The sequence below is a fragment of the Rhododendron vialii genome, chromosome 5a, assembly GCF_030253575.1.
Source record: "Rhododendron vialii isolate Sample 1 chromosome 5a, ASM3025357v1".
In the NCBI taxonomy this organism is placed as follows: domain Eukaryota; kingdom Viridiplantae; phylum Streptophyta; class Magnoliopsida; order Ericales; family Ericaceae; genus Rhododendron; species Rhododendron vialii.
Genome location: NC_080561.1, coordinates 4,043,470 through 4,060,702, shown reverse-complemented (window position 1 = coordinate 4,060,702; position 17,233 = coordinate 4,043,470). Strand labels below are relative to the sequence as shown.

The window sequence follows — 17,233 nt, the reverse complement described above, 5'->3', positions numbered from 1 at the left end:
CTAGAAAGAGAGAAAGACTGATGATTGCAATATTCTTCGCACTGACCAGAGTGGAGGAGAGAGAGAGAGTAAAAGAAACTTGTTTCCAAAATATAATCAAAATTAGAACCTAAAATTTAGCTCAAGTAGTAAAAAACTAAAAATAGTTAAATACTTGGTTCATGTTGAGAGTTCAACTGTCAATAACGTCTCTTTTCGGAACATTAAAATACGTGAGTTCACCTTGTTTGATTCAAATTTTTGAAAGTTATTTTTGATGTAATGAGTGGTACTGAGTGGAGAGAGATAGAGAAAAAAAAGTATTGAGAAACGTGTAGAGAGAAAAATGAAATGAGATGAGAGTTGAACCAAACAAGATGCTTATGTTTCAATTACAAAAAGTTCAAATTTTTTGTATTTTGGAAAATATCAATATCAGCTCTAATATTCAGAAAAAAGGGGGCTCTGAGCTTTAGTGACCCGTTCTAAAAACCTTCTTAAAAAATAAGTAGCTTATTTCACATTTTCAAACTAAACAAATAATGTAAATGAAAAATAAATTTTCAATATTTTTTGCATTGTATAAAAGATCTCGATAAGATCTTTCAAATAAGATCCATATTGCATATTTTTAGATTTCAATAAATCTATAATTTTTTAGCTTGAAATTGCCTTCTTAAAAAATAAGAGCTTTTTTTTGCGTTGCGGAACGGAGCCTGATATAATTTCTCACCTTTCGCCAGCTACATTCATGACCAGATCAATGGCCCCAACGTTGCGGTTTTTAGTTTGAGGGAATTTTTATTTTGTCGTTTTTTGTTGTCTCATTCAGGGGCGGAGCTATGTTGAGGCTGGAGGGGCCCCGACCCCAACTCCCTGAGTGTTCGAGTTTTAAAATTTTTATTTTGTATATACTTGATTTTGAATGTTATTGATAATTATTCATAGCTACTTATAATCCCAATAATTTTTGTTCGATTCGATAAAAAATCAATTATTTTATATTCTCATTTGTCAATTTCTTTCATAAATAAAAAAATAAGAACGTGATAGTTGATGCAGCTAGCCTAAAAAATCATTTTAATGTACAAATGTAATGAATTGGAAAACAAAAACCTTATGATATAATAGGTATATACTCCAATGAAAAAATATATGTCTACTAAGTGTCTAAGCCGCTCCCCCCCAGGTTAAAATCTTGACTCCGCCACTGATCTCATTGTTATTGCTCCAACCTTTGGAGTCTTTTGTACTTTTTGATTATGAGGGTGGTTTTGGACCAATAAGTCACTTTGACTTATTAGTTTGTCTTTATTAAATTTTTTTTTCTCATTTATTAATTTTGCGTCAATTTTTTGTAGATTAATGATTTTTTGACGAGAAGAATTGAAAAAGTAAAAAATTATGATCGAATTTTGAATTTTTTTGAAATTTCAATAATAATGTTTTACTTTTTCAATTCTTTTTGTCAAAACGCGTCAGTAATTCACAAAAATTTGAGGCAAAACTATTAAATGCGTTTTTTTTCAATAAAGATAAATCAAAATGACTGCAGGCAAATATCTCTTGAATATACGTTTCCATTTTCCCAAAAAGATACTCCTATTCAGAGAGAATTTATTCATTTGCGGTTGGTTTGAAAGCAACGTCTTGTCGGGTTACCTTTGAAGCGTGTGAACGAAACAGGACTTTTTTAATGATCAGAAAACAAAACCGGACTTTTTTAATGATCAGAAAACAAAACCGGACTTGATACATTGCATTCTCCGTGTGGGCAATGGTGTCATTTATCCGTCTCCTTTGTCTTCTCAAACTCCCGGTTACAACCCAGACGCCACAAGACAAAATTAATTCCTCGCATTGACCCATTTCCTCAAACATCTCAAATACCTCAACTTCAATCCATTCTCACTATATCAATTTGCAGGAAGTTAATGGGTTTCTCCAAATGGGTCCCTTTGATTTCCGCACTATACATGTTACTCCTAACCACTCTCTCAAACTGTAGTTTGACCCCAGAAGAGTTAGCAGAAATCCCAGTAAATTTCCTTAATTTTGCCAAAAGGCCAGAGATTTCAGACTGGATGGTGGGCATAAGGAGGAAAATACATGAGAACCCAGAACTTGGTTTTGAGGAATTTGAAACGAGTAAGCTTATCAGAGCTGAACTTGACAAAATGGGCATCCCCTATAAATACCCAATTGCTATTACAGGCCTTGTTGGATTCATTGGGACTGGAAAACCGCCTTTTGTTGCCATAAGAGCAGATATGGATGCTTTGGCCATGCAGGTTAGTATTACTTATGATCGTATATCAGTGTAAGTGTGCTTGTGTATGCCAAGTTTTAGCCGTTTGAATTTGTTTTGATAATCGGCTATACGGGTAGCTTGCGCGCACCCCAACTAATTTTGGGGCCTCGAAGTTAACAGCTGGACAAACCTCCAATTGCCCTAAGGGTTGGAATATTTGGCTTTTTTGGAGTTTGAACTTTTTCAGGGCAAGCCCTTTAGTTGCTTTCTCATGCCCACTTGGCCAAACCACCCCTTGGGATAATGCTTTTGGGTACTGTTTGATTGGCTGGATTCGATATGATTGGATTATGAATCTCCTGAGAGGTTATTTTAGGCATTTGAATGCAATAAGTGGTGGAAAGATTACATCTTTATTGGATAATCGATCATACTATCAATACGTAGGAGTAGCAACCAATCCTATGGAGTAATTAGTTTGGCCATCCAACATGGCCGTAGGGATTAATTGAAGGCAAATCATTCTTTGCTGTTTTGAGTATGTAGATATATGATTGCCAAAGTTTTCGATCGAGACATCAAGTTGTTCTAGGTGTTGGAAAGTAGCAATCGATACTCATACCTATGTGAATCTGGTTTGAATGGTTTGGTTAAAAATAAGAAGGGGTTTTGACGATTACAGGAGAGCGTAGAATGGGAGCATAAGAGTAAAGTTGAAGGAAAGATGCATGGTTGCGGCCATGATGCCCATGTCGCTATGTTGCTTGGTGCAGCAAAATTGCTACAAGAGCATTGTCATGATATTCAGGTTTATAAATTTCTAACTTCTCATCAGTGATTTGATTACGAATTAGTATGTCCTCTTGACACATCTAAAGCTTTTTTCATGTTGTAGCATCTTACGATAATATGCTTTCCACAATGGTATATTTGTTTGCTTTGCTCTGGCATCAATGGAAATCATTTGGAAATGGATATATTTAATTGTACATGCAAATTGGATGTCTGGAAGGGACACAGCAATTGAGCAGATTAATGCCTTGTTTGGATGAGTTTTTGAAAATTTTTGGGTTTGATTTTTTAGACAATGAGTTGAGAGAGAAAATATGGTAATGATCGGAGAGAGATAGAGAGAGAAATGAGAATAATGATTGAAGAGAGGAGAGCTAAATGATTGAAAGTAGGGGTAATGAGTATTTTTTGAATTGAATTTTTTTTTTCAAGTTTGAATCCAAACAAGGCATAAACTGTAAGTACTGATATTCCTGTTTGACGATGAGAAATGTCTTTATCACCAATAGAAGTTTTTGGATGAAAATGAATAGTTCATTTCCAGGTTTTGTGATTAGCTTCTGAAGTGGCAACTTAATCTCCTTTTGGTTTATAAAAGTGGTAGTGTAAGCCTGTACCATGCTTAGGAACACTTTGCTGAAGTGGAACATCCTTTTTACCCATCTGACCATCTCTAGCTACATCGCAATCATCTCATGGCAAAGTCCACTTTTTATGGCCCTGTTTGCTAGCACTTATAATCTTACTTATCAAGCTTATTTTCTTAAAAAAAGTTGACGAATTGTGTTTGATATCAATTATGTATAATCATTTATTTAGGTTTTCTAACTTATTTGACCGATTATCAATAGGATGCCATAATAGGTATCACGGGAAAAACTTGTTAAATGGCGAAAATTGTGCCCTCAACAACTGGAAAAGGGTGTGCAAGGTGAACTTTAGCTTGTATACCCCCTTTCACTCGGTGGACTCGATTAGAGTCTCTCTCTCTCTCTCTCTCTCTCTCTGACCTGCAAATTACAACTATGAGCGATTATGTTTCTTAGAGATTTATGTTCTGTTATATCTGTTAGCTGCTATGGACAATTGCAAAATATGCAAGCATGTAATATAAGAAAGATTTTACGACTTGTTTTCTTGTTGGGTTGAATAGGGAACGGTAATTCTGGTTTTCCAACCAGCCGAGGAAGGAGGTGGGGGAGCAAAGATAATGGCAGATGCTGGCATATTGGAGAATGTGACTGCCATCTTCGGGTTGCATGTCTCTAGTCGATTTCCTATTGGCACGGTTGTGAGCGGGTCTGGATCTATCTTGGCTGGGAGTGGTTTCTTTGAGGCTGTAATAAGTGGGAAAGGGGGACATGCTGCACTTCCCCAACACACAATAGACCCAATTTTAGCAGCTTCAAATGTTATAGTTAGTTTGCAACATATTGTCTCACGTGAAGCTGATCCCTTGGATTCTCAGGTCTCTCTCTCTCTCCACACGTGTGTTAGAGGAAAGGTTTCTTCTGTGTTGAACCTCTTAAATCAAACTGAACCAAGAAAGTGCCATTGCCCAACAGGCAACAACCTTCCTCCTTGAAAAGCGATTACCTCTCTTTTTTTTCGAAACTTCTTGTGCAAAGTTCTAGAAGATTTCCACTTCCAAATATTGGTGTACAAAACAGACACATTTTGGAGACCTCTTGTGTTTATAAGAAAAAATGGAATATTTTTTCTCAACAAAGGTTGGATTATTCCCATGAAATAAAGAACATTTGTAGTTACTTCCTTGCCTTTATACCTCTACTTGAAGTTTGGTCTTTCCTTTAGATATCGAATATCATCTCAGTACTTTCGGTGTAGAATCCAAGCACCTCATTAAAAATTAGAAACTGAATGGATATGTTTCTATCATTTTCCTTTATAACTTGGTATTTGGCCTAATGGACCGACAATTTGATAGTTTGATTTTATGCATCCACTAGAGACAATAAAAATGAATTCCTGGCGCATATCACACATCTTAACTGTTTTCAACCATTGTATTTAGTCAGTCTTCATCTTTGCAGGTGGTGACGGTGGCAAAATTCCAAGGCGGTAACGCATTCAATGTCATTCCTGATTCCGCTACAATTGGTGGAACCTTCAGGGCATTTTCAAATGAAGGTTTGATGGAACTTAAACAACGGATTGAAGAGGTACAGTTGTTATAAAACACTGATTTACATGCCCTTTATACTCTACAATCAGAGGACTCGAGCACTGAGAAATTGCAATCTTGGTTGTTCATGGACTCTTTAATTTATTCTTAATATTTTAATTAATGTGAATGAAAGGTTATCACACAACAAGCAGCTGTGCAGAGGTGCAATGCGACTGTAAACTTCAACGATCCCTTTTTCCCTGTAACTGTTAATAGCGAAGAGTTGCATCAGTATTTTGGAAACGTTGCAAGGGATATGCTGGGTGAAAATAGCATTATCAAAATGAAACCGCTTATGGGGTCAGAAGACTTCTCGTTTTTTGCAGAGGTGGTTCCAGGGTACTTCTACTATGTTGGAATGCAAAATGAGACTCAAGGCCAGCTTCAACCGGGTCACTCCTCATACTTCATGGTAAATGAAGATGTACTTCCATACGGTGCCGCATTGCATGCTTCATTGGCTACCAGGTACCTCCTTGAATATCAACCCGAGTCTGCTTCATCGAATGGAATTTCACATGATGAATTGTAAGGTGCTTACAAAATGGTTCTTGCAATTTTAAAGCACCAATGATCAAATTTCCTTTTTTTAAAGCACCAACACTTACTCGTTTGAGAACAATAGTTTAGTGGTAGGCTTTTCATAAGTTCTCTTGCCATGTTGGCTTTGCATTTGCACATATTTCTGTTTTCTTATGGTTTAAAGCATTCGCTAAAGGTAACAACTTGCTCGAGGTAACAACTTGCTATCTCGACGTTCAGATCTCTTCTTTCTTTTCTTTTTTCTTCAGTAGTAATTTTCGGCGTTGTTGGAATGGTAAAAGGATACCTTTGACTTCTGAGAATGCAGAACAACTTTTTTAATTTCTTGAATTTGAACAGCCGAAAAGGTTTTGCGTATCCTTATCATATTTCCCAGTCCACTGTTCAGCATTATGTTGGTGAAGTTTTGAACCTTTAAACCTTCTGTTGGACAAGTGCTAGGAAATGGGCAATTGCATAGACTTAAAAAGATCTCTTCTAGAGTTTGTGTGCACGGAGCAAAGTAAATGCAATCATGCTACCGACACATAAGTCTGGACCGTGGGATTGGTCCCTTAGAATCAACTAGCCCCAAAAATAAATGGCGTTTAAGCGCGCGACCTATACCCGGGCGTCGAGGCAAGTGCTTGGTCTCGATGAGTAGGAGTTCATAGCGGTTGCTCCCTCCCTTGGGGTGTCGTGAGGCTGCCTTGGAACGACATGGGAGACCCGTGCATTTTTTATTTTGATAATCCAACACTAATCTTCAAGGTGCGCCATTGTTCCCTCCCTTGGGGTGTCGTTGCCAGGCTTGGTACGATATGGGCATGCCCACACTTTGGTTTTTCCCCTTGGAAGTTATTCGAATGAGCATTTTCTATTTTGATAATCTGAAGATTAGTCGAGGTGTGTGAAAGTTGATCCAGACACTCGGAGTTATAAAAAAAGGAATCGACACACATAAGTCTGTGCAATGTGTGGCACCCCCACGACGAGGTATGCGCATTTTGTATGTAACTGAACTTTTAAAGTAAACACAAACGGTAACTCCCCAAAAACACAAGTATTCTAGTGGCAATATGAGTGTTCTTAGCAACTGTGAGTGATTAATTTGTCACAATGTTTGGAGGAATAACTTTCATACCAACTCTTTTTGGTAATATTTGCTAGTTTACCTTTTTTAAAGTTGGGAATGCAGTTTCAGAGGTACAAATTCACTGCTTCTACGAACGGTTTGTCAGTTTTCCTCCAAGTATATATGGAAACTCATAGAACAAGAAAATATTTAGGCCTTTCGGAATGCGTCACGTGATGTGTCCAACTAATATAGGTCAGCCATGTGTTTATCTTATCGGGAGAAAGGGCAGAAGGCGGGCTCCATGGCTACTCATTATTGGTTGGGCCCACTACGTGACCATATTTCTCATATATTGAATAATTTCTCATGAATTTCAATGCAAGCCAAAGGGAAACTTCCTCTCTCCAATTATCTTTTTCCTATTTCTATTTTAGGCCAACTCTTTCCCTCACGGAAATTTATCTGTTCCTACTGAAAAGCCTTAACAGAAGCCTTAGACTCCAGCCCATTTTGGAAAGTAAGCATTTGCATATAGAAGGCGGTTCTTGAAGGAGCAAATTTGAAACATATAAATTCTTGCTTCACTTGCACCACCATCACTACGTGGAGAGAGAGAGAGAGAGAGAGAGAGAGAGAGAGAGAGAGAGAGAGAGAGAGAGAGAGAGAGAGAGAGAGAGAGAGAGAGAGAGAGAGAGAGAGAGAGAGAGAGAGAGAGAGTTGTTTTTGAATCTTTACAACTTCCCTCTTCCTCCATGAAGAAATCCCACCAACCTTTTTCGTACCTAAAACAGAAGCACACAAAAGTCACTTCTCCATCATTTCCTTCACCACCAAGCAGCCATGTATCTTCGCCACAACGCTGCCCGTTATCACCCATGAATGGCTCTCCTCTCTCCCAGCCTCAGTTCGTCGATTTGGCGAGGTGCGATCATCAGAAATTCTGGAAATCGGTAACGCGAAACTTCGCTAGGTACTTGACCTGCTACAGGGAAACGGAGTCAAGACCCAAAGCCGAAAGAAGGGGAAAATGTAGAAGGTTGGAGAATAATGGCGACAAGGAGGCTCAGGAAAGTTGTTACTATAGAGAAATGAGCGATGAAGAGCGCGCTGAGAAGTTGAGATCAGCCATAAACTACTGCAATGCCAATTGTAGTGTGATTTAATCGACTCTCTTGCGTTTGGATACTTGATTCCATCAATCTAAATGATTCAGCTTCCTCACATTTTTCTAACCCAATACAGAAAGAAATCAATATAGCTTCTGTCCTTTGATTTATACGCCTTTGTTCTTACTTCTACTCGTTTTGATAACAAGCAAGCGATCGCTCTTAGTGTTTCTGAGTTGGTTCTCCCGTGGTCTGTAAGAGCCTTGGTGATGGATATTCGGGATTATGCTAAGGAGGGTGCATTCCTTCTCAGATGGGTGAGGAGATCGGCGAACAAGGCGGCCCACGAAGAGGCTTCTCTAGCTTTAAGAAAGTCTCTTCCTTGTAATTGGATGTTTAATCCCCTTGCATCTCTTGTAAAAGTTTTGGAAAAGGATATTAATGGAAGCCTTTAAGGCGTTTTTTGCCGATAAAAAAAAAAAAAAAGAAGTTACAGCCACCGTAATGACCGTATATCTTGTTTCGCGGCACTGTTGGCGTTAGCCGGCTTCGTACCAAACATCAAAACGAGTCTCGTTTTTACTGAAGCTGTTTCATTTTATCGAATCTTTAAACAGGTGCACCCTTCGGCGATAATCGTCCACATTTTTAGGTAGCCTAATGTTCAGTGACTTCTGGTCTCAACCTTTACTTTCGTTATTTTTGTTTTCTTCTGCCTGTAATTGATGAAGAATGGTGTTTCCAGAACTTATGGGATTCAAGAAATTCTGGCCTTTGCAAACTCACACACCATTTGACCTTCGAAAATGCATTTGGACTAGCCAAAAACAAGATCCTAGCGTATTTTGATTCTCCGATGAAATATTCTTCTAATTAGGCAGTTTAAGACTACCAACAACTGCTATATTGAGTTCGTACAACGCCAAAAACGAAAAAGAAAAAAAGAACAAGTCTGAAAAGAGACGTTGAGAACGAGGCCTATTTTCCGTTCCTGGATATTCCATTTGGTATGATTCTCATTTCCTATCTTCATCCCTGATTCCTCTGGAAACCTTCAAAGTGCTGGGCAAATGCCATTCAAGCAAAATAAGGGAGGGACGAGGTAACAACTACTACCGCAAAAAAAAAAAAAAAAAAAACTAATGTGACGCATTTCCAGAGCAAATTGGGATGATTTCGAGCACAACATTCAAATAGATCAGAGAGTATACAAAGTCACGAATCATGGCTCCAGCCGTTGCATTGGAAACCACTTACAGGACATGAGAACAAGTGATCTTCCTGATACAAACACCCTTCAAAACCTGACGCAGCGGAATTCACGAGAGATTAATTAGCGTACTAATCCAAACGAGATAAACAACTCGTCGCAACGAGCAAATCTTGCGCACAAGAAAGAAAGAGAAAATCTCTGCAATATTATTAATCAAAAAGCTACATAAACTCTAGGTTACAAACCCTTAAATAGGCTGAAACCCTAGAAACCCTAAAAATAAACTTGGAAAATAAAAAGTGCCATAATTTGGGGCTTTTCCTAAAACTGAAAACGGGAAAGAAAAACAAGACTTTCCCAAAAAGAATCAACTTAAAAGGAAATACGGTCTAAGAGTTATTAATGAAACAAATCTTTCCTAAAACGGCAAAATAACGCAATTGAAGGCCTATACGAAGGAATTAGGCCGAAAAGCACCATCGATCATCAACTTAGGGTTAATGAGTATTGACCGGAGCGCGAAATTAAGTCAGCCCACCAAGTTTGGGCCTATTCCGAGCTCGTCCGAATTTAGCCAATTTGGGTAATCTGAAATTAAACACCGTTTGGACTTTCGGGGCTTGGCTCGGTCCAGCTGATCATGGAATTGGGCCTCCACGTGTTCTACATCAGTCCCCTCTTCTTCGAAAGAACTCGACCTCGAGTTCAAGTCTGGATACAGCGGCTCCTCAGCATAATACTCAGATAAATCAGCAACATTGAAAACCTTTGAAATCTTCATGGAATCAGGAAGATCAATCACATAAGCATTGTCACCAATCTTCTTCAAAACTTCATACGGACCATACTTCCTGGGCTTTAGCTTGTTATATGTTCCCACTGGAAACCGCTCCCTGCGCAAAAACACCATCACAAAATCCCCCTCTTTGAACAATTTCTCACGCCTGTGTTTGTCTGCAGCCCTCTTGTATTTCGCATTAGTCTCAGCTAGCTTCTGTTTTACTTGCTCATGCACCTCTTGAGCCTGTTTAGCCATTGCCTCAGCTGCAACGCTAACCCCGGGACCCCGTGAGAGACGAACCAAATCCACTGTATGCTTTGGAGATGTCACATATACCAAGGAAAAAGGTGATTTTCCCGTGGCACTGTGAACTGCACTATTGAAAGCAAACTCAGCTTGCGGCAAAGCATGATCCCACTGCTTCGGTTTGTCACCACAGATACTGCGAATCAAATTCCCCAAACTCCGATTAGTCACTTCAGTCTGTCCGTCAGTTTGTGGATGTGCAGTAGAACTCCTCTTCAGCGATGTTCCAAACATCCTCCACAGAGTCACCCAAAAATGGCTAAGGAACTTCACATCCCGATCAGAGGTAATAGACTGTGGCACCCCATGCAATCGAACTACCTCTCGAAAGAACAATCGAGCCACATGTGAGGCATCCGATGTCTTTCGACAAGCAATAAAGTGCACCATTTTAGAAAACCTGTCAACTACCACAAATACAGAATCTACACCTCGTTGGGTACGAGGTAGTCCCAACACAAAATCCATAGACAGATCCTCCCAAATATTATTAGGCACAGGCAAAGGAGTATAAAGACCAGTATTTTGAGACTGACCCTTAGATACCTGACAAGTATAGCACCTCCGCACAAAATTTCCAGCATCCTTCTTTAGTTGTGGCCAGAAATAGCGCTCCTCCAAACTCGCAATAGTCTTATCCCTCCCTAAGTGTCCACTTAACCCTCCACCATGAAGGTCTCGGATTAAGCCTTCCCTTAAAGAAGATTGAGGAATACAAAGACGATTGCCACGAAACAAGTACCCATCAGTAACATGAAAGTCACTAATAGGCCGGTTCTGAACGCATACTGCCCAAATTTCTTTGAAGTCTTCATCCTCTGGATACAGCTCCTTTAAGAACTCAAAGCCTACAACTTCATGGGCCAAAGTCACCAACAAATCAGCCCGACGACTCAATGCATCAGCCACCCTATTTGACACCCCAGACTTGTGCCGAATAGTGAACGGAAATTTCTGCAAGAACGTAGCCCAGCGCACATGCATACTGTCCAACTTCTTCTGGCTATTGATGAACTTCAGCGCTTGATGATCAGTGTACAACACGAACTCCCTCTGAATCAAATAATGCTCCCAATGTTTGAGAGCGCGAATCACAGAATAGAACTCCTGATCATAAGTGCTCCACTTTTGTCTAGCTTCACTTAGCTTTTCACTAAAGAAAGCCACTGGTCTCTTCTCTTGGGACAAAACAGCCCCAATACCAACTCCACTAGCATCACACTCAACTTCAAAAATCTTCTCAAAGCTAGGTAGAGCTAATACCGGTGCAGTACAAAGCCGTTCTTTAACCAGCGCGAAACTTTGCTCCGCTTCACTTCCCCACAGAAACTTGCCCTTTTTCAAGCACTCCGTGATTGGTGCTACGATAGTACTGAAATTTCGAATGAATCGCCTATAGAAGGTGGCCAATCCATGGAAACTTCTCACTTCCGTAACAGATTTAGGCGTTGGCCAATCACGAATAACTCGAACCTTCTCTTCATCCACATGAATACCTTCAGAACTCACCACATAGCCCAAGAATAATAAGCTGCGAGTCAAGAAACTGCACTTCTTGAGTTGAATATATAGCTTATTTTCTTGCAGCACCATCAGCACTTGGTGCACATGCTCCACATGCTCCTCCTCAGACTTGCTATAAATCAGTATGTCGTCGAAATAAACGACAACAAACTTTCCAGTGAAAGGCCGCAGAACCTGATTCATCACCCTCATAAAAGTACTCGGCGCGTTAGAAAGGCCGAATGGCATAACCAACCATTCGTACAGGCCATCCTTAGTTTTGAACGCCGTCTTCCATTCGTCTCCCGGTCGGATACGAATCTGATGGTACCCGCTCCGCAAATCAATCTTCGAAAACCACTTCGACCCATCCAACATATCAAGCATATCATCCAGGTGAGGAATTGGAAATCTATACTTGATGGTTATTTTGTTGATGGCCCGACTGTCCACGCACATACGCCAACTCCCATCTTTCTTTGGCGTCAACAAGGCTGGAACACCACATGGACTCAAACTCTCCCGAATGTGCCCCTTCCGCAGCAACTCCTCTACTTTCTCCCTCAGAATCTCATTCTCCTTCGGACTCATCCGATAATGTGGTAGGTTGGGCAGACTTGCCCCAGGCACCAAATCTATCGCATGCTGAATATCTCTCATTGGAGGGAGCTCATTAGGCACATCTTCAGTTACAAGCTCCTCAAATTCCTCCAATAATGACTGTATCTTTTTAGGTATAGGAACTATCAGAATCTTTGCTTTGTCCCTTTCCTCCACAACCAGAGACTTTACCACCATAGCATAAACCTGTTCCGACTCCTTGAAATCTGTCACAAATTCAGCTTCGGAACTAGCAATTGTTAGAAACGAAGACCCTTCTGTTTTAGGTGGTTTGACAGGCTCCTTATGACTGGAAGGAGCCATAACAACCTTACGTGACTCCCAATTAAAACTATAAGTATTATCACGACCCTTATAAACAATATCAACATCAAACTGCCAGGGTCTACCTAATAGTACATGGCTAGCATCCATCTCAATTACATCACAGATAACTTCAGATCTATAAATTTTCCCAATTGAAAGAGGAAGTTTACAAATTTCAGTTACCTTCACCGTAGGGCCTTTCTTTATCCAACCGATGCTGTATGGAGAGGGATGAGGTTCGGTTGGCAACTTCAAATGGTCCACCAGTCTTTTTGCCACAAAATTCTCACAACTCCCACTGTCCACGATCAAGTCACATACTTTCTGATTGATGGAACAGTTTGATCGAAAGATGTTGTAACGCTGATTGGAATCTTCTGCTCTCGGCGCGAATAACACCCGTTGCACCACACAATTCACTCGTTCCCCATCCTCCTCTGCATAATCTACATCATAAGAATTTTCTTCTGGCCAATCCTCTTCAGGCCCATCTTCTTCGCCACCCCCTTCTACTAGGCCCACCTTCCGATCTGGACACTCATTGGAGCGGTGTCCAGGCTTGCTACACCGAAAACACTTATCTCCAAAGGGTTTGGCATATGGATTAGGGGCTTTAGTCACGTTCCTGTTATTGGAGCTACCTGCCTGATTAGCTCCTCCAAATTTAGAACCACCACCAACTGTAACTTTAGGTTGAAAAGGAGGCACTGTTGGCTGTTTCTCTTTCCCCTTATCAGCAGCAGGAACAAACGACTCTCGACGGTATCCTGAATTGGCTGGTTTACGCTCCATCTGTTCGGCCTTAATTGCTAAGTTAAGGGCGTCATCAACTTCCCAAACAGGCTGCAATCCTATCTTTTCCTGAATTGAGGGTTTCAACCCGTTCATGTACCTCGCTACTTGCTGACCTTCAGTCTCACTCAGATTATTACGTTCTGAGAGTCGATTGAATTCAGTCGTGTAATCAAAAACAGACCTAGATCCCTGCGAACAGTTCTGGTATGACCGGAACAGATGTTGGTCATAGTCAGACGGCAAAAACCTCTCCATCATAAGCTGTTTCATTCTGCGCCATGTTGTCACAGACTCTTTTCCTTGCCTCCGTCGTCTCGCCTGCAATTGGTCCCACCAAACTGCAGCGCCGCTCTTTAGTTTATAAGCGACCATCTTTACTTGCTTCGACTCAGGAACTTCCATCATATTAAGGAACCTCTCAACCTCTGAAACCCAGTCAAGAAACTCTTCCATCTGTAAATTACCGTTGAACGTGGGAAGGTCCACTTTCATGCGGTAATCATCGAACCGATGTTGTTGTCGCCCAACGGGACGGTCTTCTTGTTCTTCATTATCCCCAGGTTCGAATTCTTCACTCTCAGCATCATGTATTACCATCTGACGACGACCGGCTGCGCCTCGGGCAAATCCTCCGGCACGATTCCGATCTTGGTTACGAGGTTGGCGATGGGCAAATCCCAACGCGCGATCCTCCTCAACCCTCCCTGGCCTTTGGCGGATTTGTAGAGTCATCTCCTGCAGCATCTCACGGATCTCAGTGAACTGAGTGCGGGTATCCTGACGGATCTCAGTGAACTGAGTGCGGGTATCCTGACGGATCTCCGTCAACTGTGCTTGTTGATCCTCCACCATCCTCCTTAGGTCAGTAAGCCCACGACCAACGTCAATGGGTGTGTCTTCTTCTGTGTTTAGTGCCATCGAACCAAGCAAAGCCTTGCTCTGATACCACTTGACGCAGCGGAATTCACGAGAGATTAGTTAGCGTACTAATTCAAACGAGATAAACAACTCGTCGCAACGAGCAAATCTTGCGCACAAGAAAGAAAGAGAAAATCTCTGCAATATTATTAATCAAAAAGCTACATAAACTCTAGGTTACAAACCCTTAAATAGGCTGAAACCCTAGAAACCCTAAAAATAAACTTGGAAAATAAAAAGTGCCATAATTTGGGGCTTTTCCTAAAACTGAAAACGGGAAAGAAAAACAAGACTTTCCCAAAAAGAATCAACTTAAAAGGAAATACGGTCTAAGAGTTATTAATGAAACAAATCTTTCCTAAAACGGCAAAATAACGCAATTGAAGGCCTATACGAAGGAATTAGGCCGAAAAGCACCATCGATCATCAACTTAGGGTTAATGAGTATTGACCGGAGCGCGAAATTAAGTCAGCCCACCAAGTTTGGGCCTATTCCGAGCTCGTCCGAATTTAGCCAATTTGGGTAATCTGAAATTAAACACCGTTTGGACTTTCGGGGCTTGGCTCGGTCCAGCTGATCATGGAATTGGGCCTCCACGTGTTCTACATCAAAACCTCTTGCCAGGCATCATAACTACTATCAAATAACTCCTCAAAATAATACCAAGCCTACATGGAATAGGCAAATCAACTGCATAGCCGGAGCTGGAGAAAGAGATGGGGAACTTTACATCCAAACCATTTGCCTATTGCTGAAATTAAAAAGCCGGGAATGGTAGTAGCACCGTGGAATTTGGATTTCTAAACAAACAAAGCATCCTAAATCCCAAGTAGAGAAATACGGATGTATGAAAGCTTAAACTGCATAATGTTCTAACAAATAGCTCAACCTATTTCAAAATTTCAATTCCAAACACAGTGAAACACAAAACTCCAATTCTTACGTAACAAGTACATTCATTACGGTTCGGCCATAAAAGTAAGTGAAACAATAGCAAACTCTTCAAATAGCCAACCAGCCTTGACCTACAAAACTACCCATTCGTCCAGCTTACTTCTCTGAAGAGTTGGGTCCCCTCTTCTTTCCAAAGCCAACAACTGCAAACAACAAAAGAAAGAAACACATGCTTAAGAATAAATTGCAAATTGGGAAATTTTGAAACTCAAGCTTTAGACAATTACTTCAAAGTATCTAAAAAGACAAATGAATATTGTGGAACATGATGCCCTCAACGGACGTCAATGGAAAAACATATTCATCCCAATTGATTGGGACTTAAAGGCTATTTTTGGTTAGGTATTGCTTTAAAAAATTTATAGTGTTCATTGTTAGAAACAAAAGTCATGTTTACATGTTTAAGAGCGTTATTAAAGGGATTTCCCACCACTTCCTTGCCAACCAACACACGAAATGTAAATGTATTTTCTATCATCAATTTCTGTCATTCTCTTGCCAATCAAACGGAATCTCAAAAGCAAAGCAAGATGAAACCTTAAAAATAGCAATACATAAACAGAAACCTATGAATCCATGATACTCCAATTCCATTTTTTATTCTTCCCCGTGTTTTTCAACACTTATACACATTGCAACCAGAAAGTAGTACTAATTTACTCTACAGTTCTTCAAATCCATCGAAAGATCTAAATAACAAGTACAAACCCATACAAGCAGATATAACCAGCACATACTAACCGACCATCGAGAGAGAGAGAGAGAGAGAGAGAGAGAGAGAGAGAGAGAGATTACCGGCGGTGACGAAACGGCGGTTGTACTGCATGCGCTTGTGGGCGCGGCCACGGGGCTTCTTCTTCTTGTCTTGCTTGGCGACCTTCGGGGTTTGGCCCCTCACCTTACCGGCACGAGCCAGCGATCCGTGAACCTTACCTGCAAAAACCCATCAACCCACCACACATTTAACCACTCCCTGTCAAAAAAAAACGCACGAACAAACACGAGAACGACCAGAGTTTTCAGCTCACCCATGGTCGATTCTCGGGTCTGTGAGATCGGATTTGCTGTTGTTTCTTCGGCTGCTGGAGCGAGAAGAACGGCAGAGGAGGGATTGAGAGTTCTAGGGTTCGGGTTTTGAAGGATTTATATATGTGGGTGATGGAGTGTTTTGGATTGGGCTTAGAGATTTTGGGGGTTTTGACCCGTGGTGGTGTAATGGGGGTCTACTATGTAGGGAGATGGTTTTGGGCTGTTAGCACAACCAAATAGCTGCCCAACAAATTTAGCTGGGCTATAGAACAAAGTTAGGCTCCGCTAAGGGATTTTTGGGATTTTTTCATTTTGTTCTTATCTAAATTTTTTTCACATTTGTTGCATAAATTTTTTTCGCGTTTGTTCATTTCGCAACAAACTCTTAACCCCTATTGATTCGTCTCGATGAAAGAAATTAGAAAAGTAAATTTTTTTTTTACTTTTTGAATCGGTCAAAAAGTGACATAAATCCTATTTTTCAGGGCCTTTTCCTACTTTCAGGCATGCACGAACCATTTCTATTATAAACATGGCCCACTTGCGCTCGATTTAGTAATAACATCCTACTAACCGTTATAGTGAAGGGATATCTTTGAATATCCATGAAAAGTTGTCAATCGTCCCTGAAATTAGGCCATGAGAATACAACACGTGCCCCATGTCACCAAACCACTTCCTTTTATTTCAAGGAGTTTAAATTGATTGTAAACGATTGATTGCAAAGCGAAATCCTTGGATGTTTGCCACATGGCCCTTTTGAATTGGTTAAAAACTAGCAAAACTCATATTTTTTAGGGACTATTCCTTCACTTTGCTCATTCCACTAACCATATTCAGCTGAAACGTCCTTCATGAAGTGCCACATGCCATTCATAACTGATCTTGTG

The 17,233-nt window shown here is 40.5% G+C and overlaps 2 protein-coding genes across 2 annotated transcripts; one reads left to right on the top strand and one right to left on the bottom strand.

Moving 5' to 3' along the window:
* The first annotated feature begins 1,745 nt into the window (after positions 1-1,745).
* LOC131325915 (IAA-amino acid hydrolase ILR1-like 4) lies at positions 1,746-6,072 on the top strand. Its single transcript, XM_058358404.1, has 5 exons — positions 1,746-2,270; positions 2,913-3,038; positions 4,176-4,490; positions 5,077-5,205; positions 5,344-6,072. Exons 1-5 carry the CDS (start codon positions 1,914-1,916, stop codon positions 5,740-5,742), a joined length of 1,326 nt encoding a protein of 441 aa, XP_058214387.1. The 5' UTR covers positions 1,746-1,913; the 3' UTR covers positions 5,743-6,072.
* A 9,168-nt stretch (positions 6,073-15,240) lies between these two features.
* Positions 15,241-16,507, bottom strand: LOC131325914 (small ribosomal subunit protein eS30z/eS30y/eS30x). The gene is made up of 3 exons (XM_058358403.1): positions 16,343-16,507; positions 16,110-16,247; positions 15,241-15,457 (listed from the first exon to the last, which is right to left on the bottom strand). Exons 1-3 carry the CDS (start codon positions 16,344-16,346, stop codon positions 15,411-15,413), a joined length of 189 nt encoding a protein of 62 aa, XP_058214386.1. The 5' UTR covers positions 16,347-16,507; the 3' UTR covers positions 15,241-15,410.
* Between the last annotated feature and the right edge of the window lie 726 nt (positions 16,508-17,233).